Genomic DNA, 20,863 nt, shown 5'->3' on the forward strand with positions numbered 1-20,863 from the left:
GCCATTGGTATTGTGTGTATGACCAAGTGTATATGAATTTTGGCTTCAACTGTTAGAATGCTGCTCTAAAACATTTTGGTGGAAATTATAGGCTAGTACCAACATGACTTTTGTTTATCAATATAATTCCCTTAAATGTGTATTGCTATAACACTTCAGTGCTTTATAATTACTTCACAAAAACTTTCCTAACATTACACTAATCTGTAGATAACGCTCACGTTATACATCACTTAATGGATTTCTATTCCATGTGTATGTGGCATTGGGGAAAGTATGATTGAAAAAAAAAAGAACACATGTAAAGTGTTGGTCCCATGAGCTGAAATAAAATATCCCAGACATTTTCCATACGCACAAAAAGCTTATTTCGCAAGATAATCCAACCACCTGACCGATGTGGCATATCAAGAAGCGGATTAAATGGCATGATCATTACACAGGTGCACCTTATGCTGGGGACAAAAGGCTATTCTAAACTGTGCAGTCTTGTCACTGACACAATGCCAAATGTTTTGACGGAGTGTGCAATTTGGTATGCTGACTGCAGGAATGTCCGCCAGAGTATTGAATGTTCATTTCTCTACCATAAGCTGCCTCCGATGTTTTAAAACATTTTGCAGTACGTCAAACCGGCCTCACAACTGCATACCACATGTAACCACACCAGCCCAGGACCTCCACATCCGGCTTCTTCACCAGCGGAATTGTTTGAGACCAGCCACCTGGACAGCTGATGAAACAGGAGTATTTATGTCTGTAATGAAGACCTTTTGTGTGGGAATAACTCATTATGATTGGCTGGGTCTGGTTCCCCAGTGGGTTGGCCTGGCTCCCAAGTGGGTGGGCCTATGCCCAGTTGTGAAATCCATAGATTTGGGCCTAATTTATTTAAATTGACTGATTTCCCTATATGAACTGTAACTCAGTAAAATCATTGAAATTGTTGCATGTTGCATTTTTATTCAGTATAGAATGCATATTAACGTTGCCCTCCTTTCAACCTCCAAGTGCCCATATATCTGATGTGTTTAATCATTTTCTAACAAGGCAAAATAAGCGCTCCAAGAATATGAAGATTAAAATAGCCTGTTCGAGACAATTCAAATTGACAGTATTTTAATGTTAATCTACATATTAATCAGCTGAAATGCACACATTGTTCAGGGTAGAGGGTGAGTTAATGAGGCAGGTTATCCTGGTCCAGTGGCAAGGAGCTTGGTGGCTGTTTCAGTGGGGCAGCTCATGACGGACAAACTGGTAGTGGGACCCACATTCGGGACAGCGCTGGGGCTTCCCCTCGTGGAGCCAAAACCATACAATGGCAGTGTTGTCCTCTTCACCTATGGTACATAATCACAAGTGTTGGCACATGTTATATTATTTTGAGAACATTTTAAAGCATGAAAGTATGGTACTTACACAGACAGCCTACCAGCCGTTTGTCACTAATGCCTGGGACAATGTGAGGGTCTTCTTTGGTTCCAGCATACTCCTTGGGTTTCAGAATGCTCCAAGGATCCTGATTTATTTTTTATTTAAAAAAAAAAAAAAAAGTACTGGTATGAACACATCAATCTTATTGAATTGAAGCAGACATCAATAGGTTGAAACAAATATACGGTGCAATCGGAAAGTATTCAGACCCCATGACTTTTTCCACATTTATGTTACAGCCTTATTGTAATTATTTTGATTTGGGAAAAAAATCCTCAATCTACACACAATACCCTATACTGACAAGGTGATAACAGGTTTTTAGACATTTTTGCTAATTTATTAAAAACATAAAACATAACTTGATTGAGCTCAGGTGCATCCTGTTTCCATTGATCATCCTTGATGTTTCTACAACTTGATTAGAGCCCTCCTGTGGTAAATTCAATTGATTGGACATGATTTGGAAAGGCACACACCTATCTATTTAAGGTCCCACAGTTAACAGTGCATGTCAGTGCTAAAAACAAAACCACAAGGTCAAAGGAATTGTCCGTAGTCCTCCGAGACAGGATTCTGTTGAGGCACAGATCTAGGGAAGCGTACCAAAAAATGTCTGCAGCATGGAAGACGTTTGGAACCACGAAGACTCTTCCTAGAGCTGGCCGCCCAGCCAAACTGAGCAATCGGGGGAGAAGGGCCTTGGTCAGGGAGGTGACCAAGAACCCGATGGTCAATCTGACAGAGCTCCAGAGTTCCTCTGTGGAATTGGGAGAACCTCCCAGAAGGACAACCATCTCAGCAGCACTTCACCAATCAGGCTTTTATGGTAGTGTCCAGACGGAAGCCACTCCTCAGTAAAAGGCACCTAAAGGACTCTGACCATGAGAAACCAGATTCTCTGGTCTGATGAAACCAAGATTGAACTCTTTGGCCTGAATGTCAAGCATCACCGCTGGAGGAAACCTGACACCATCGCTACGGCGAAGCATGGTGGTGGCAGCATCATGCTGTAGGTATGTTTTTCCGCGGCAGGGACTGTGAGACTAGTCAGGATCAAGGCAAAGATGAACGGAGCAAAGTACAGAGAGATCATTGATGAAAACCTGCTCCAGAGCGCTCAGGACCTCAGACTGGGGCGAAGGTTCACCTTCCAACAGGACAACGACCCTAAGCACACAGCCAAGACAATGCAGACAGGTCTGAATGTCCTTGAGTGGCCAAGCGAGAGCCAGGACTTGAACCCAGGCAAACATCTCTGGATGTTTGTGTAGATTGATGAGGGGAGGGGGGTAATCCATTTAAGAATAAGGCTGTAACATAACAAAATGTGAAATAGTCAAGGGGTCTGAATCCTTTCCAAATGCACTGTATGCTATCTAGATATGACCTTTCCTTTCTTCAGTGCCTGCAAGGCACGTCGCTCGAGTCCAGTGGCCTGTTCCTCATCGGTTGGAATCCCTGGAAGGAGACCGTTAGTGTGACACCTGTGACTTTATACACTACTTGACATTCAAATTAAGGGCATAATGTTTATCAGAACAAGAAAATCATGTTACCTCTGAACAGAGTGCATGTAATAGTTATGAGTCAAACTGCACGTCCACAAGCACACACAACTCATGTCCTCCATGTTAAGATATACCTGGCACCAAATCAACGAATGTCTGCCAAAGAAGGTGGGTCTATCAAATGGCCTTCCAGTGGTTAAAATCCAAATGACCTTCAGTTATTAACAAATGTAGTAGGTTTCGTGTTTCTAAATACAGTAGCATCATTTTACAATTAATAACAGTGAAATTGGTAGTTATTTTATGAATGCGTCATGCACGTGTATTCCGTGATTTGGTATTCTATTTTTACAAATGTGGTGCCTATGCGAAGTGTTGCCTTGTAGGATATACTTGCAGAGCAGTCATAATATTGTTTATTCTATCAAGTCAAATACTTCAACACAGATTAGTTATTCGATTTGATGGACATTCCCGACGGACCACAACCGATTAAATGTATATTACACACACAAATTAAATTTACGCTCACACGTACCTTTTAATGTGGTCATAGTGCGTGGCAGTGATCTTGCCACAACATTGTTTCTTGCCAATTGCAAGGTTGTACAGGTACGGAGTAAAAACCTGCCTGCCATAATGAATTCACTTTCGCTTAAACTACCGCGTGTGATCTGAACAATCTGCTGGACTGAAATGACCCCATTTATTTCCAACCTTGACTTGATTGACGGAGTCAACGGTCCACTCACAAAGTAACGGTCTTATGAAGTGGCCAATTAAAAACGGATAAGCAACGCAAGCCAACAGGGGCACACTTTTTCGATTTTTATGTGTTTATTTATTTTTGATATCGTTTTATAGTAGACAATGTTCAACAGAATTTACTGGCATGGACACACACAAAAAATAGTGCTTCGCGCGTCAAGGTCACCGTATGACCATTAATCTGAACCTATGCTCAAAACATTTGAGTAAATTACGAATATATTTAAGAGTAGTTTAAATGTTTCATGGCCTTGTAATGAGTCTACATCCAAGCAGTGACAGTTGTATGATTGCCGGTTGCTAATGGTTTTAGCTTTAAGTTGTTCACGCTTGAAATTGACATTTTCAATGCAATACTTAATCATTCGTTTGGTTGTCCCCATGTTTGTGAAGTAATAAGATAAGAAATGAAGCCAAACTAAAATCAGCATATTGAATACATAACATTTATTAGATGTGAAAATACCATCCAGAGCATTTACATAATTTTAAAAAGGCAACCATGTACAAGGATACAACACTACAAAAATATTATACTTCACATAATGACATCTATTGGGACATTTTGATAACGAGCTAAATAGGTCCATTCCAGGCTCCATGCCATAGACCGTACACAAATAATATATATGCCCCATACCCTAGAGCCTAGGCCATGGCAAAACTAGGGTATTTTCAGTATACATTTTCTATAGAGGGTCTAATAAGTTACACCTGATAGATAAAAGACAATTAGTTTAGCAATTCCATACAATTATTGTGAGTGTGGGAACCAACAAGTAACATTATTCACAAGGAAATAGACAGGGCTGATCATTTTATCTTTCCATTTAGATTTCATAATTTCTGAATTTCCGCAGAAGACTGGATGGGGAGTCGGAAGCCCAGCGAAAATGGCGATGGCAGTAGTCACCTGGATAATGGGGACATCAGAAATATGATAAAAAAATAAAAAAAGGTATACTTATTTAATAAGACATTTAAATCAATTAAGATTAGACCTCAAGAGCCTCAATCTGAAGCATTATATTCCCATAAGTATATTACAAGAACAAATATTACATGTTGGATTTTAGTTCTGTCTAACTATAAGGTTGGCAAAAGTACCCGTAAACATGAAAATCGTTGAAAAATTAAGAAACTAGGCTATGTGCTCACTTGAAGATGGCACTGCATCTGGGGAAGGCATCTCTGGTGACTCGTGGTCAGTACAGTCTCTGTCTTGGGAACTGTTAGGGAATGTTGCTTTAGAGCTCTCCAGCATGGGCTCCTTTTTGGTCCTCACAGCCCAATGCATTGACTGAGGACAGAGAGCAACGTACCCAAACATGAAAAAACACCACCAGATAAAGTACAAGGTGAACAATGTGCATTTAACATAATATAATGTATGCATTCAACACAGGATGCATTTTTTTAATGGACTCATCTGTTACATAATACTTGACCTTAGGTCACATGACTACATTTAGGCAGTGTAAAGTTTGACAACTCTTTGTATTGCGGCGATTCCGGCTCAATATTATGACGTGTAATTAACAAGCGGACCAGTTCCCAATTATTTGATCAATGAAAGTGTATAAAATGTATGTTTTCAGTTTGATCATAATTATAATAACATACATACAGTTTTGACAGAGTCGCCAAGGGCTAGCCAGCCATGGAATGGTATGGTAATTCCACTTCTTTTCCATACATCATAGTTTCTTCTGCTCTTTTCATTGCACAAAACCTCCTTGGCTTCCTGCAACTTCTGAAACTCTTCCACTGCAACAAAATGTGGACTTCATGATGAGCATGGATAGGATTATTGCGACCACATTTTTTAATATACAGTGCCTTCAGAAAGTATTCACACCCCTTACATTTTCCCACATTGTGTTACAGCCTGAATTTAAAATGGGTTCAATTGAGATTTTTGGTCACTGGCCTACACACAATACCCCATAATGTCAAAGTGGAATTATGTTTTTCAAAATGTTTACAAATGAATAAAACATGAAAAGCTGAAATGTCTTAGAGTCAATAAGGATTCAACTCCTTTGTCACAGCAAGGCTAAATACATTCAGGAGTAAAAATGTGCTTAAAAAGTCACGTAATAAGTTGCATGGACTCACTCTGTGTGCAAAAATGGTGTTTAACATGATTTTTGAATGACAACCTCATCTTGAAGATGGCACTGTATCTGGTGAAGGCATCTCTGGTGACTCGTGGTCAGTACAGTCTCTGTCTTGGGAACTACCGTACCTCATTTTTTCCCCTATTGTGTTATTGACTGTATGTTTGTTTATTCCATGTGTAACTCTGTGTTGTTGTTTGTGTCGCACTGCTTTGCTTTATCTTGGCCAGGTCACAGTTGTAAATGAGAACTTGTTCTCAACTAGCCTACCTGGTTAAATAAAGGTGAACTATTTTTTAAATATTTTTTTTTATCTCTGTACCCCACACATTCACATCTGTAAGGTCCTTCAGTCGAGCAGTGAATTTAAAACACAGATTCAACCACAAAGACCAGGGAGAATTTCCAATGCCTCGCTAAGAAGGGCACCTGTTGGTAGATGGGTAAAAATAAAATAAAAAGCATACATTGAATATCCCTTTGAGCATGGTGAAGTTATTAATTACTCCTTGGATGGTGTATCAATATATCCAGTCACTACAAAGATACAGACATCCTTCCTAACTCAGTTGCCAGAGAGGAAGGAAGCCGCTCAGGGATTTCACCAGGAGGCCAATGGTGACTCTAAAACATTTTATTGGCTGTTTTAGGAGAAAACTGAGGATGGATCAACAACATTGTAGTTAATCCTAACTGACAGAGTGAAAAGAAGGAAGCCTGTTCAAAATACAAAATATTCTAAAACATGCATCCTGTTTGCAACAAGGCACTAAAGTAATACTGCAAAAAATGTGGTAATGCAGGATAAAATAGAAACTGAATGTTGCTAAACACAGGCAAAATCCGAGAGGAAAACATGGTTCAGTCTGCTTTCCACCAGACACTGGGAAATGAATTCACCTTTCAGCACGACATAACCTTAAACACAAGGCCAAATCTACACTGGAGCTGCTTACCAAGAAGACAGTGAATGTTCCCGAGAGGCTTGAAAATCTATGACTAGACCTGAAAACGTTTGTCTAGCAATTATCAACAACCAATTTCACAGAGCTTGAAGATTTTTGAAAATAATAAAATGGGCAAATATTGAACAATCCAGGTGTGGAAAGCTCTTCGAGACTTACCCAGAAAGACTCACAGCTGTAATCGCTGCCAAAGGTGCTGACTCAGGGGTTGTGAATACTTATGTAAATTGGATAGTTCTGTATTTTATTTTCAATAAATTTGCAAAAATGTCTAAAAACGTTTTCACAATGGGGTATTGTGTGTAGATGGGTGATAAAAAAACAAACATATTTAATCAATTTGGACATTTGGAATAAGTCAAGGGGTATGAATACTTTCTGAAGGCACTGTACATGACAATCATCACCTGTCACAATACACAAGACGGGCACAATCACACAGAATTCATCCATTACCTGCTCTTGGATTATCAGGGTGCTTGTCTGGATGGCATGCCAAGGCCCTTACTCTGTATTCATTGGCAATCTGTTCTGTCTAAAAACAAAGATACATCATTAAAGTTTCACCCATATACATTATGTTACATTTGCCATGGCCTTAAAAGCTGGTTGAACTGACAATAAAAATCTTATAGCAGTCACTTGACAAAAGGTGTATGAAATTATACCAAGCTACGCCACTTTCACTGTACAGTATGATATCCATTTCGCAACAAGTCGGTAACATTTATTTAGCCTAGCTTGCTAACGTTATTGCTATTGGGAAAACAAACTCTTACCGAAGATAACTCATCGCATCCGAGTAACCCGTAATAATCGTCCAAGTCCTCTGGTTTGCAATTTAAAATATCATCCATTCTGATTTATATTAGCTATATAAGCTTTGAAAATAACTGATTTAGCTAGCCTGACTGCTCTGATGGCTGCGGTGTTGCGCGTTCCAGGTCGACTTTATTTTAACGGCGCGGCACAGCTAGAAGTCTAAAGAACCGGAGAAGAACCACGATATGTCACTGATTATTGCAATATTATCCAGCTAACGCTAATAGCTTTAGTTGATTTAAAATGCGCAATTTGCTGATTTAATATCAATCAATGACCATTTCACAGCTAAACATAAATACGCACACGAAACATTTTGTTGTTGTTGACGTCATCGACGTGCTGAAGTGTCGCTCCCGCCGCAACCAAAGATGACAGACAGTAGGTACAGTATGAAGATAGGCTAAAATTGCTTCTCCCCGATCACACTTGTAGGTGTCACATTGGCTAGCTACGCGCATGCGTAGAAACGGCTCTTGCGCCGAACTGCGCATGTGCATGCCGTTGTGCATGCCTCAAACCGCACTCCTTCGATATAATTTTTCACGAAAAAGAAAACGTGTCTGTTTGTGACTTTCACGACGTTGGAGTAATAACATGTTCAACTACTTGGTCACAAGCATTTGGCTACACCCGCAATAGCATTTGCTAAACACGTGTATGTGACCAATAAAATTGAATCTAGGTTGTGCCTTTAGATTTCGGGAAAATGAACAAATGAGGAAACATTTTGCACTTCTGTCAATGACTTCCCAAACCACCGCCTGGTCTGTTGGTTCTGTTTCTCAATAGTTCCCGGAACTCACGCAATGTTGCGCCTCTGGGTTTAGAAACTCTTCGCCACAACTACTGGTGGAGAGCGAATCACATTCGCCATTTAAATAACCAGCTGTCGACCGCGGAAGAATGTTTTACCACAGTACACAGCGGCTTTATCAGCTGAAGATGGCGGACGGGGAGAATATCCTTGTTGGAGCCAGTTCCAGCACTTCAACTAATGAAGAACCAGATTCAAAAAAGGCCAAAATGAGCATGGCCATAGAATGTGGACTCAAAATTGTTCAGACTAAGCAAGTTACGTATGGGCCAGAGGCTGGTGAGAGTTTGGCGGCGGCGATTTCTGCGCAGCCAAAGGAGAAGGAGATCGAGCCGGTGATGTCGGTAGGACAGGCCTCAGCAGCAGCACCAGGCGGAGACAATGGGCTGCTGGTCTTCGAGCCTCAGGAAAGTGTAGTGAATTTAGACAAGGCGTCTGGACCCACGGCGGAGCCTGCAGGTAGGATCATTTAGCTAGCTAGTATGCCAAGTTTTTTGGCGCACTCGATCATTGCGTGTCTGGTTAACGTTAGATTGCTCCGCCTAGTTGGATACCAATTGGGCTAGCTTTGTAACTAAGTTACTACTAGGTAGCTCCGCAGCACGTCAGCCTGAAGTTTGAAACGAGCAAACTTTGCGTGCATTACGCAAGATATACGACTTTATTAGCCAATGCTTTTACCCACCGAGCCATAAAAATGTAACTACATTTAGCGGGAGAGCTAGCTAACTATCAACATTGGCTATTTCGCTAGTCATTTTATGCCATTTTAGTTTTTATTGCAAATTTTAAGAAATGCAAAAATACAGTCCATAATTTAGTTGTTTTCGGAGTAGATACTGTTCATTAAATTAATCAACAAAACGATCACTTCCCATCGTGTCCTCTGAGTGTCTTGACCCTGATGATGAGGAGCTTAAACCCAAATGCATTTGCCTCCCCAGACGGTGTCAATGAGGATGATGACCGATCCTCACATGCAAGTTCCAGTGACTGGACACCTCAACCACAGATAGGTACAACATGACAAATAAATCCTATTTTTTTAATACACCAGTTTTAGTACACAATTAAATGCAACCCAGGTAATGTTCAAGATACAATAACATGTTTTAAGCTATTTAAATGTATTGATGTTGTTTTTTTTTCTCTCAAAAATTAGGTTCCTACAGTTTTATCCAGCAACACATCATGAGAGAGACCGATCCAAGAACAATATTGAAAGACTTGCTTCCTCCAGAGACTGTGCTTCCACCAGACTTGGATGACATGACGCTGTGGCAGATCATCATCAACATTTCGGAGCCTCCTAAAAGAAAGAAGCGGAAAGACATAAACACCCTGGAGGATGTGGTTCGGATACTCCATGAAAGCAAAAAGATCCTTGTGCTTACTGGTGCTGGAGTATGTATTGCAGGGAACACATTAAGTGGGGTGTCCAACCACTCTGCCCAGAGTGGGTGAAAATGTGCTTTGGTGATGAAATTTCACTTCCTTATGTTATGAAATACATTTTTACCAAGATGTACGATTATTCATATTCTTAATCGTCAGTGGGGTTTTCCTCAAACGTATCATTAACATTATATCCAAAAGTTAGACTTTGTAACCTAATACGTCCGATAAGTAACGGGTTCTGTTGACATAGCGATGCAGGTTTCTCGTGACAACTTTTGAATATTTCACATTTTGTGGTCGTCGTCCTCCAAGTTTGTTTCTGCAGGTCGCAAATTGGCATGACCCGAGCTGAATTAAATGTGAAACGGCTTTGAAAATGAAAAGCTATATATGCTCTGTTGCCATTTGATGTGAGACATTTTTGAAAAACAAATGTCTAATTAATGGAAAATGTATAGTAAAATATGAAAATAGTACATGTCATGTCTCAATCGATATCCATCTTACCTCTGTTTTATGTCCTGCGGATTTGAGAAGAATGATGACAATTTCAATGGGGAAAGTGAGCCTGACAGGTAGCCAGTAGCCTTCATTTTTTGCACAGAATCCAGCTTGCTGGCGCAATGACATTTTCCAGAATGTTATTTTTTTTCTTTCTGGTCTCTTGATTTAGTCACCCTAATTCTGGCCATCATACAAGGGTAAAATTTCCTTTTGAACGGATTATGATAGACATGAGGTTTGGAAAAATGTACATATTTAAGCCATTTGTCAAAAAATGTATTTTTAATTGGACACCCTACATTATGTTTTGCTGTGTCTATTTGTATAGCTTTCACAGTTGCCGTATTAGAACTTATGGTTTGTTGTTTTTTCCTCAGGTGTCTGTTTCTTGTGGAATACCAGACTTTCGATCCAGAGATGGCATTTATGCAAGGCTTGCAATAGATTTCCCAGATCTTCCAGACCCTCAAGCAATGTTTGATATAGAGTACTTCAGAAGAGACCCAAGGCCCTTTTTCAAGTTTGCTAAGGTTTGTGGATTTAAAGTGTTGTATATAAATTCAGCAAAGAAATAAACGTCCCTTTTTCAGGACCCTAATTTGTAAAAATACGAATAACTTCACAGATCTTCATTGTAAAGGGTTTAAACACTGTTTCCCGTGCTTGTTCAATGAACCATAAACAATGAACATGCACCTGTGAAATGGTCGTTAAGACACTAACAGCTTACAGATGCTAGGAAATTAAGGTCACAGTTATGAAAACTTAGGACACTAAAAAGGCCTTTCTACTGTTAATGAAAAACCCCAAAAGAAAGATGCCCAGGGTAGGGTCCCTGCTCATCTGTGTGAATGTGCCTTAGGCATGCTGCAAGGAGGCATGAGGACTGCAGATGTGGCCAGGGCAATAAATTGCAATGTCCGTACTGTGAGACGACTAAGACCGCGCTACAGGGAGACGGGATGGACAGGTGATTGTCCTCACAGTGGCAGACCACGTGTAACAACACCTGCACAGGATCGAGACATCTGAACATCACACCTGTGGGACAGGTACAGGATGGCAACAACAACTGCCCGAGTTATACCAGGAACGCACAATCCCTCCATCAGTGCTCAGACTGTCCGCTATAGGTTGAGAGAGGCTGGACTGAGGGCTTGTAGGCCTGTTGTAAATGCAGGTCCTCACCAGACATCACCGACAACAACTTTGCCTATCGGCACAAAGCTACCGTTGCTGGACCAGACAGGACTGGCAAAAAGTGTCTTCACTGACAAGTCACAGTTTTGTCTCACCACGGGTGATGGTCAGATTCGCGTTTATTGTTGAAGGAATGTGTTCCACCGAGACCTGTACTCTGGCGCGGGATCGATTTTGAGGTGGAGGGTCCCTTCCTGGTCTGGGGCGGTGTGTCACAGAATCATCGGACTGAGCTTGTTGTCATTGCAGGCAATCTCAACACTGTGCGTTACAGGGAAGACATCCTCCTCCCTCATGTGGTACCCTTCCTGCAGGCTCATCCTGACATGACCCTCCAGCATGACAATGCCACCAACCATACTGCTCGTTCTGTGTATGATTTCCTGCAAGACAGGAATGTCGGTGTTCCGCCATGGCCAGTGAAGAGCCTGGATCTCAATCCCATTGAGCACGTCTAGAACCTGTTGGATCGGAGGGTGAGGGCTAGGGCCATTCCCCCCAGAAATGTCCGGGAACTTGCAGGTGCCTTGGTGGAAGAGTGGGGTGACATCTCAGAGCAAGAACTGGCACATCTGGTGCAGTCCATGAGGAAGAGATGTACTGCAGTACTTCATGCAGCTGGTGGCCACACCAGATACTGACTTAATTTTGATTTTGCCCCCCCCACACACACACATTATTAAATTTATGTTAGTCACATGTCTGTGGAAGTTGTTCAATATGTCTGTTGTTGAATCTTATGTTCATATAAATATTTACACATGTTAAGTTTGCTGAAAATAAACACAGGTTGTTTCTTTTTTTTGCTGAGTTATTTTATACACTGCTCAAAAAAATAAAGGGAACACTAAAATAACACATCCTAGATCTGAATGAATGAAATATTCTTATTAAATACTTTTTTCTTTACATAGTTGAATGTGCTGACAACAAAATCACACAAATGATCAATGGAAATCAAATTTATCAACCCATGGAGGTCTTGATTTGGAGTCACACTCAAAATTAAAGTAGAAAACCACACTACAGGCTGATCCAACTTTGATGTAATGTCCTTAAAACAAGTTAAAATGAGGCTCAGTAGTGTGTGTGGCCTCCACGTGCCTGTATGACCTCCCTACAACTCCTGGGCATGCTCATGATGAAGTGGCGGATGTCTCCTGAGGGATCTCCTCCCAGACCTGGACTAAAGCATCCGCCAACTCCTGGACAGTCTGTGGTGCAACGTGGCGTTGGTGGATGGAGCGAGACATGATGTCCCAGATGTGCTCGATTGGATTCAGGTCTGGGGAATGGGCGGGCCAGTCCATAGCATCAATGCCTTCCTCTTGCAGGAACTGCTGACACAGTCCAGCCACATGAGGTCTAGCATTGTCTTGCATTAGGAGGAACCCAGGGCCAACCGCACCAGCATATGGTCTCACAAGGGGTCTGAGGATCTCATCTCGGTACCTAATGGCAGTCAGGCTACCTCTGGCGAGCACATGGAGGGCTGTGCGGGCCCCCCCAAAGAAATGCCACACCATGACTGACCCACCACCAAACCGGTCATGCTGGAGGTTGTTGCAAGGAGCAGAACGTTCTCAACTGCGTCTCCAGGCTGTCACGTCTGTCACGTGCTCAGTGTGAACCTGCTTTCATCTGTGTAGAGCACAGGGCGCCAGTGGCGAATTTGCCAATCTTGGTGTTGGCAAATGCCAAACGTCCTGCACGGTGTTGGGCTGTAAGCACAACCCCCACCTGTGGACGTCGGCCCTCATACCACCCTCATGGAGTCAGTTTCTGACCGTTTGAGCAGACACATGCACATTTGTGGCCTGCTGGAGGTCATTTTACAGGGCTCTGACAGTGCTCCTCCTTGCACAAAGGCGGAGGTAGCGGTCCTGCTGCTTGGTTTTTGCCCTCCTACGGCCTCCTCCACGTCTCCTGATGTACTGGCCTGTCTCCTGGTAGCGCCTCCATGCTCTGGATACTACACTGACAGACACAGCAAACCTTCTTGCCACAGCTCGCATTGATGTGCCATCGTGGATGAGCTGCACTACCTGAGCCACTTGTATGGGTTGTAGACTTCGTCTCATGCTACCACTAGAGTGAAAGCACCGCCAGTGTTCAAAAGTGACCAAAGCATCAGCCAGGAAGCATAGGAACTGAGAATTGGTCTGTGGTCACCACCTGCAGAACCTCTCCTTTATTGGGGGTGTCTTGCTAATTGCCTATAATTTCCACCTGTTGTCTATTCCATTTGCACAACAGCATGTGCAATTTATTGTCAATCAGTGTTGCTTCCTAAGTGGACAGTTTGATTTCACAGAAGTGTGATTGACTTGGAGTTACATTGTGTTGTTTAAGTGTTCCCTTTTATTTTTTTGAGTAGTGTATATAGTTGAAGTTTACATACACTTAGGTTGGAGTCATTAAAACTAGTTTTTCAACCACTCCACAAATTTCTTGTTAAGAAACTATAGTTTTGGCAAGTCGGTTGTTTACAGACAGATTATTTAATTTATAAGTCAGTGTATCACAATTCTGACATGAATTGTCAGAAGTTTACATACGCTAAGTTGACTGTGCCTTTTAACGGCTTGGAAAATTCCAGAGAATGATGTCATGGCTTTAGAAGCTTCTGATATGATGTCAAATAGCCTTTTAAGTAAATTGGAGGTGTACCTTTGGATGTATTTCAAGGCCTTACCTTCAAACTCAGTGCCTCTTTTCCCATGATGTCAAGCGAAATGAAATCGGCCAAGACCTCAGAAAAAAAATTGTAGACCTCCATAAGTCTGGTTCATTCTTGGGAGCAATTTCAAAACACCTGAAGGTGGGCAGGGTAGCCTAGTGGTTAGAGCGTTGGACTAGTAACCGGAAGGTTGCAAGTTCAAACCCCTTCATCTGTACAAACAATAGAAAGCAAGTATAAACACCATGCGACCACACAGCCGTCATACCGCTCAGGAAGGTGACGCATTCTGTCTCCTAGAGATGAATGTACTTTGGGGCGAAAAATGCAAATCAATCCCAGAACAGCAGCAAAGGACCTTGTGAAGATGCTGGAGGAATATGGTACAAAAGTATCTATATCCACAGTAAAACCGGTCCTTTATCGACATAACCTGAAAGGTCTCTCAGCAAGGAAGAAGCCACTGCTATAAAACCGCCATAAAAAAGCCAGACTATGGTTTGCATCTGCACATGGGGACAAAGATGGTTATTTTTGGAGAGATGTCCTCTGTTCTGATAAAATAAAAATAGAACTGTTTGGCCATAATGACCATTGTTATGTTTGGAGGAAAAAGGGGGAGGCTTGCAAGCCGAAGAACACCATCCCAACCTTGAAGCACGGGGTTGGCAGCAGCATGTTGTGGGGGTGCTTTGCTGCAGGAGGGACTGGTGTACTTCACAAATTAGATGGCACCATGAGATGGAAAATTATGTGGATATATTGAAGCTATATATTATGTGGATACATCTGAAGACATCAGTCAGGAAGTTAAAGCTTGGTCGCAAATGGTTCTGCCAAATGGACAATGACCCCAAGCATACTTCCAAAGTTGTGGCAAACTGGCTTAAGGACAACAAAGTCATGGTATTGGAGTGGCCATCACAAAGCCCTGACCTCAATCCTATAGAACATTTGTGGGCAGAACTGAAAAGGCGTGTGCGAGCAAGGAGGCCTACAAACCTGACTCAGTTACACCTGCTCAGTCAGGAGGAATGGGCCAAAATTCACCCATCTTATTGTGAGAAGCTTGTGGAAGGCTACCTGAATCATTTGACCCAGTTTAAACAATTTAAAGGCAATGCTACCAAATACTAATTTTATTTTACCAGGCAAGTCAGTTAACAACAAATTTGTATTTTCAATGACGGCCTAGGAACAGTGTTCAAGGGCAGAACGACAGATTTGTACCTTGTCAGCTCGGGGATTTGAACTTGCAACCTTCCGGTTACTAGTCCAACGTTCTAACCACTAGCCTACCCTGCCGCCCCTAATTGAGTTTATGTAAACTTCTGACCCACTGGGAATGTAAAGAATGAAATAAAAGCTGAAATAAATCATTCTCTCTCCTATTATTCTGACATTTCACCTTTCTTAAAATAAAGTGGTGATCCTAACTCACCTAAAACAGGAAATCTTGACAAGGATTAAATGTCAGGATCTGTGGAAAACTGAGTTTAAATGTATTTGGCTAAGGTGTATGTAAAGTTACGACTTCAACTGTGCATATATACAGGAGCAACTTATTAGGTACACCCATCTAGTCCTGGGTCGGACCTCCCCCTTTGCCTCCAGAACAGCCTGATTTCTTCGGGGCATGGAAACATTGATCAAATGGTATCAAGGGACCTAACGTGTGCCAGGAAAACATTCCCCACACCTTTACACCACCAGCCTGTACCATATACACCAAACAAATGGAGCCGTGGACTCGTGCTGCTTACACCAAATCCTGACTCTGCCATCAACATTACAAAACAGGAACTGGGATTTGTTTGACCAGGCCATGTTTTTCCAGTGTTGGTGATCGCGTGCCCGCTGGAGCCACTTTTTCTTGTTTTTAGCTGATTGGAGTGGAACCCGTTGTGGTCGTATGCTGCAATAGCCCATCTGGGACAAGGACCGACGAGTTGTGCGTTCCGAGATGCTGTTCTGCACACCACTTGTACTGCACCGTTATTGGCCTGCTTGTAACCAGCCTGTTAGCTTCCACGATCCTTGCCATTCTCCTTCGACCTCGCTCATCAACAAGTTGTTTTCACCCACAGGACTGCCACTGACTGGATGTTTGTTTGTCGCACCGTTCTTGGTAAACCCTAAACCGTAGTCGCCTGTCTGCCTGCTTTATATAGCAAGCTACGGCCACGTGACTCACTGTCTGTAGGAGCGAGCCATTTTTTGTGAACTGGGTGGTGTACCTAATAAATTGGACCCTGAGTGTGTATTTTTGTGTGTGTGTATTAGTACCAGTCAAAAAAACCTTGAATGAGTAGGTGTGTCCAAACTTCTGACTGGTACAGCATATTTGATTTAAATGATTACTATCACTTGTTTTGATATGTGAGATGGTTATGATTGCTCTGCTCTCTTGTAGGAGATCTATCCTGGACAGTTCCAACCTTCGCCCTGTCACAAATTCATATCTATGCTGGGCAAGCATGGAAAGCTACTACGCAACTACACCCAAAACATTGACACTCTTGAACAAGTGGCTGGGGTTCAGAGGATCATCCAGTGTCATGGTACATACTGTAATATACACAGTGATCAGAACATTAGGAACACCTTCCTGATATTGAGTCACACCCACTTTTTTGCCATCAGAACAGCCTCAATTTGTCAGGGCATGGACTCCTACAAGGTGTCAAAAGCATTCCAAACGGGATGATGGCCCAGGTTGATGACAATGCTTCCAACAGTTGTTAAATTGGCTGGATGTTCTTTGGGTGGTGGACAATTCTTGATACACATGGGAAACTGTTGAGTGTGAAAAACCCAGCAGCGTTGCAGTTCTTGACACACTCAAACCAGTGCGCCAGGCACCTACTACCATACCCCGTTCAAAGGCACTTAAATGTTTTGTCTTGCCCATTCACCCTCTGAGTGACACACACACAATCAGTTTCCATTTTCTCAAGGCTTAAAAGTCCTCCTACCTGTCTCCTCCCCTTCAGCTACACTGAAGGATCATAACTTTCACCTGGTCAGTCTGTCATGGAATGGTGTTCCTAATGTTTTGTATACTCAGTCTATGTCAAACATATAATACTATGCTAATTGTTTTATGGTTCTGGGTCTAATATTAACCACAAACTCTTCTGTATTTCAGGGTCTTTTGCAACCGCTTCCTGTCTCATCTGTAAACACAAGGTTGACTGTGAGGCTGTAAGGGAAGACATTTTTAATCAGGTATTGGCAAGAATGGTTCCTATTAATATTCACCAGTGTCAAATCTGTGAATTTATGTATACTGTTGGACAGACTTGTGGCATTTTGAAGTTATCAGCCTATCTTGTACAGTAGCATCCAGTCTGCTGAATTGTCATTTATTTTTTTTGTTTTCATATTGAATACAAATATCTGTTCTAGGTTGTCCCTCACTGTCCACGGTGTCGAGATATTCCCCTGGCGATCATGAAGCCAGATATTGTCTTCTTCGGAGAGAATCTTCCAGAACTATTCCACAGAGCAATGAAGCAGGATAAGGATGAAGTGGACCTCCTTATTGTCATTGGGTCCTCACTGAAAGTGCGACCTGTGGCTCTCATCCCAAGTATGTTGAAAATAAAATGTGTTGGTTTTTTAGATGCCCAAGATGAGCAATGCTATTACCAATGTTATCATGTTATTACCAGTATTAGTCTTGATCTCGAGCTATGCATGTGTAACAGGTGAACTCTCTTTCCATCCAGCCTCCATTCCTCATGAAGTGCCTCAAGTCCTGATTAATCGGGAGCAGCTGCCTCACCTCAACTTTGACGTGGAGCTACTTGGGGACTGTGACGTCATCGTTAACGAGCTCTGCCATCGGTTGGGCGGAGACTTTGAGCAACTGTGCTACAACTCCTTAAGACTCAGTGAGATCACAGAGAAACCCCCGCGGTCACAGACACCTTGTGAGGCCTTGTCCACTCACAGTAAGCCAACAGAAGAAGAACAGAAGACCCGTCACACAGACTCATCGTTCGGTGCCTCAGAGGAGACGGACACTCATACGGTCACAGACACTCCAGAAGGCGACAGAGTACCAACAGAACCTTGTCCGACTGCGCAGAATGACACAGACGCATCTGAAGTTGATGGAGTACCATCGGTGCCCTATCCAAAGACAAAGAATGTCTCTGACACGCTTGGAGTTGGAGTACCAACAGAACCCTGTCCAAAGACTCAGAATGTCACAGGCACCCTGGAAGTCAACAGAGTAGCGACAGAGCCCTGTCCGAAAGACACTCTTGAATTCGATGCAGTGCCATTAGAGCCTAGTCCAAAAGTGCAGATTGTCCCAGAGGCTCCAGAAGAGCCTTGTTCAAAGACTCAGTCCCCCAATGAGGAGAGAATGGAGAATTCAGATTCTCCGTCAGCGGACACGCAAAGGGAAGACCCCTCTGGATTAAATGACCAACATGTCAACCTTGAAGTTCGCCGACGATGCTGGATGAGTCGAATCAGTCGAAGTCCTATCAGCAAGCGCCTTGAGAGTAAAATTTGAAGTGTTAATTTACCTCAGATTTTGTGCAAAATTGTGAAATTATTTTTCCACAACCTTTTGATGATAATACGTCTTGTCATGTTATGACGACAAAACGTGTTTCCATATTGTAAAATTCATCCTAAATTCAATGTCTTTTCTCCCAGCTTCTCAATACCTATTCCAAGCACCAAATCACTACATCTTCCACGGGGCAGAAGTGTATTCCAACTCGGAGGACGAGACATCCAGCTCCTGCGGGAGCAACAGTGAGGACTCCAGCCTGGAGGAGGAGGACGACGAGGAAGAAGACAGCGATGCCGAGGAGGACCAGAGCACACCAGCAGAGGAGGGCGAGGGCTGCCTCATTGACATAGTGACACACAAGCAAGCCTGCGAGGGCACTTCGAGTGTGAAGCAGATGGAGAGTACAGACAAAAATGTCCAGAACACCACAGACCTTTAGAAAAACAAAGCACTTGCAGTCTTTTTAAAAAATATTTGTTTTGTATATTTTTGTCCACCCACAGCACCTCCTATTATACATTTTTCATAAAGTCTAGATTGCGTTGATACTTTTGCATGCATGTGCTGAAAATTCGTTCTTCGTTCTCTTCTGTCTGACCACATTAACAAGCTGCAGGTGGTTTGTTTACACGTTTTGTGTACTACAATTAAATAAACAGCAGCTCAACTCAACTAATCCACTTCAGAAGGTTAATGGTGAAGAAAGCAACAGAAAAAAAACATAGACCAAAGAACAATCCCCCCCCATACACCCAACAGTTTTTGCATAAAATCTTAAAAACCTTGTCTTCATATTACCCACCACCTGAAGTGTAAAGAATATATTGAGCGGTGGCATTGTTTTCCTTACGATATTTGGCAGCTACTTTTTACAGTCGAGCTTTTATTATTTTTGTACTTTGTAACATGTAAGAGACATACTCAGCAAAGAGCAGGTGATGGTTTTCTAAATGAAATTGAAAACGTTATACGTTGTGCAAACATAAAGCCTTATCTGTGTTCAATGAGCTTTCATTGGAGCAAATGTCACTTTTTTTCCTTCCTTTTCAGTTGTTTGACACGTTTGTTCATGTTTCCTCGGTTGTATGAGCTATTTGGTCGATGTGACTGATTTGCTCCTATTTCCTCTTTCCTGAGAAATGTCCAGCCCTAACATTGAGACCCTGTACAAGTGTTCTGGGATAAGTTTAATATGAGCCAAATTTAGTCTTTTAAGCAACTCATTCGAATGAAATTCAAATATTTGTTTTGTTTTGAGCTTGATCTTGGTAGTTAAATTGCTAAAATGTTCATTCATAGTAGGCCTTTTCCTTATTTTCATGTGAACACAGAAATAGTCTAATTAATCACAAGGTGTGACAACACATTGTTGTGTAGAAAATGGATATAGATATGAGAGTTGCATGCTATTTGACATTTGATGTCCAAGTTTAGTTTGAGAAGACCACTACAGGTAAGTGCATGCAGTTCAGATGCTGCAACAGCGCCATTGGAGCTGGTTTTACGCAAATGGAGGGACAACATTTACATGGATGAACTAAGATGATTACAATTACATTTAAGAGTTCTTATAATCGGTATGCTGATGTGTGAGAGTCAGCTTTTGTTATGCTCTGCAGTGTTTATTTTTTACATCAAAACATTTATTTTTCATGTTTTCTTTAAAAATGTATCTGCTATATTTATATTTGGTTTAATAACACCATACACCAACAAATAGGCCATAATATAGCACATAGTCTCATTTGAGGTTACCCTTTATGTAAATATGACTGCCTGTATTTAATTGATAATGTATACTGTATTTACAGTATAGGCCTATGTTTTTAAAGTTCTTATGCCTGCAAAAGTCACACAGAAAGAGTTGTGTTTTTGTCTAAAATTACTAATAAAAATTCGGTCAAAATGGCATGTGTCAAACTATTGTTGTCAAAATAATGTCATCCTAATCTTGGCCTGCGTACATTGCGTTGTGGAACGTTCAATGGAACGGTGCTGTACTGAATGACCAGTTGAACAACGGGAAGGGTTTGGGGAACGCTGTCAGCACAACCACTGTCCTTTAAATACGTCAGTCGTTGCTTCAAGCCACACCAGAGATACCTTT

The 20,863-nt window shown here is 41.9% G+C and overlaps 3 protein-coding genes across 4 annotated transcripts; 1 reads left to right on the forward strand and 2 right to left on the reverse strand.

The window, feature by feature from the left end:
• Nucleotides 1–1,102: 1,102 nt before the first annotated feature.
• On the reverse strand, nt 1,103–3,667 carry LOC112252791 (cytochrome c oxidase subunit 5B, mitochondrial). The gene is made up of 4 exons (XM_024424397.2): nt 3,487–3,667; nt 2,828–2,898; nt 1,423–1,522; nt 1,103–1,343 (listed from the first exon to the last, which is right to left on the reverse strand). Exons 1-4 carry the CDS (start codon nt 3,584–3,586, stop codon nt 1,231–1,233), a joined length of 384 nt encoding a protein of 127 aa, XP_024280165.1. The 5' UTR covers nt 3,587–3,667; the 3' UTR covers nt 1,103–1,230.
• Nucleotides 3,668–4,148: 481 nt separating this feature from the next.
• Nucleotides 4,149–8,057, reverse strand: dnajc12 (DnaJ (Hsp40) homolog, subfamily C, member 12). 2 transcript variants are annotated; one of them, XM_024424396.2, is made up of 5 exons: nt 7,930–8,057; nt 7,258–7,336; nt 5,344–5,483; nt 4,875–5,016; nt 4,149–4,629 (listed from the first exon to the last, which is right to left on the reverse strand). In XM_024424396.2, exons 1-5 carry the CDS (start codon nt 7,936–7,938, stop codon nt 4,547–4,549), a joined length of 453 nt encoding a protein of 150 aa, XP_024280164.1. In that variant the 5' UTR covers nt 7,939–8,057; the 3' UTR covers nt 4,149–4,546. The 2 variants fall into 2 exon arrangements, with proteins under 2 accessions (XP_024280164.1, XP_024280163.1); XM_024424395.2 differs by having other exon boundaries at nt 7,581–8,056.
• Nucleotides 8,058–8,337: 280 nt separating this feature from the next.
• LOC112252789 (NAD-dependent protein deacetylase sirtuin-1) lies at nt 8,338–20,665 on the forward strand. Its single transcript, XM_024424393.2, has 9 exons — nt 8,338–8,899; nt 9,385–9,456; nt 9,603–9,844; nt 10,720–10,872; nt 16,636–16,783; nt 17,371–17,450; nt 17,631–17,814; nt 17,954–18,739; nt 18,897–20,665. The coding sequence occupies exons 1-9, from the start codon at nt 8,530–8,532 to the stop codon at nt 19,193–19,195; spliced, it is 2,334 nt and encodes a 777-aa protein (XP_024280161.1). The 5' UTR covers nt 8,338–8,529; the 3' UTR covers nt 19,196–20,665.
• The last annotated feature ends 198 nt before the right edge of the window (nt 20,666–20,863 follow it).

Source organism: Oncorhynchus tshawytscha, linkage group LG06 (assembly GCF_018296145.1).
Source record: "Oncorhynchus tshawytscha isolate Ot180627B linkage group LG06, Otsh_v2.0, whole genome shotgun sequence".
In the NCBI taxonomy this organism is placed as follows: domain Eukaryota; kingdom Metazoa; phylum Chordata; class Actinopteri; order Salmoniformes; family Salmonidae; genus Oncorhynchus; species Oncorhynchus tshawytscha.

Bases quoted from the DNA above. Each gene is read 5' to 3' on its own strand.
- LOC112252789 (XM_024424393.2), top strand. From the start codon at position 8,530: ATGTTTTACCACAGTACACAGCGGCTTTATCAGCTGAAGATGGCGGAC. The intron at 8,900-9,384 runs GTAGGATCATTT...TTGCCTCCCCAG, and splicing joins ACCCACGGCGGAGCCTGCAG to ACGGTGTCAATGAGGATGAT. The intron at 18,740-18,896 runs GTAAAATTTGAA...CTTTTCTCCCAG, and splicing joins TATCAGCAAGCGCCTTGAGA to CTTCTCAATACCTATTCCAA.
- LOC112252791 (XM_024424397.2), bottom strand. From the start codon at position 3,586: ATGGCAGGCAGGTTTTTACTCCGTACCTGTACAACCTTGCAATTGGCA. The intron at 2,899-3,486 runs GTACGTGTGAGC...GTCTCCTTCCAG, and splicing joins CACTATGACCACATTAAAAG to GGATTCCAACCGATGAGGAA. The intron at 1,523-2,827 runs GTCATATCTAGA...AAAATAAATCAG, and splicing joins AGGCACTGAAGAAAGGAAAG to GATCCTTGGAGCATTCTGAA.
- dnajc12 (XM_024424395.2), bottom strand. From the start codon at position 7,658: ATGGATGATATTTTAAATTGCAAACCAGAGGACTTGGACGATTATTAC. The intron at 7,337-7,580 runs GTAAGAGTTTGT...CTTTGTTTTTAG, and splicing joins GATGCGATGAGTTATCTTCG to ACAGAACAGATTGCCAATGA. The intron at 5,484-7,257 runs GTAATGGATGAA...ATTTTGTTGCAG, and splicing joins CCCTGATAATCCAAGAGCAG to TGGAAGAGTTTCAGAAGTTG.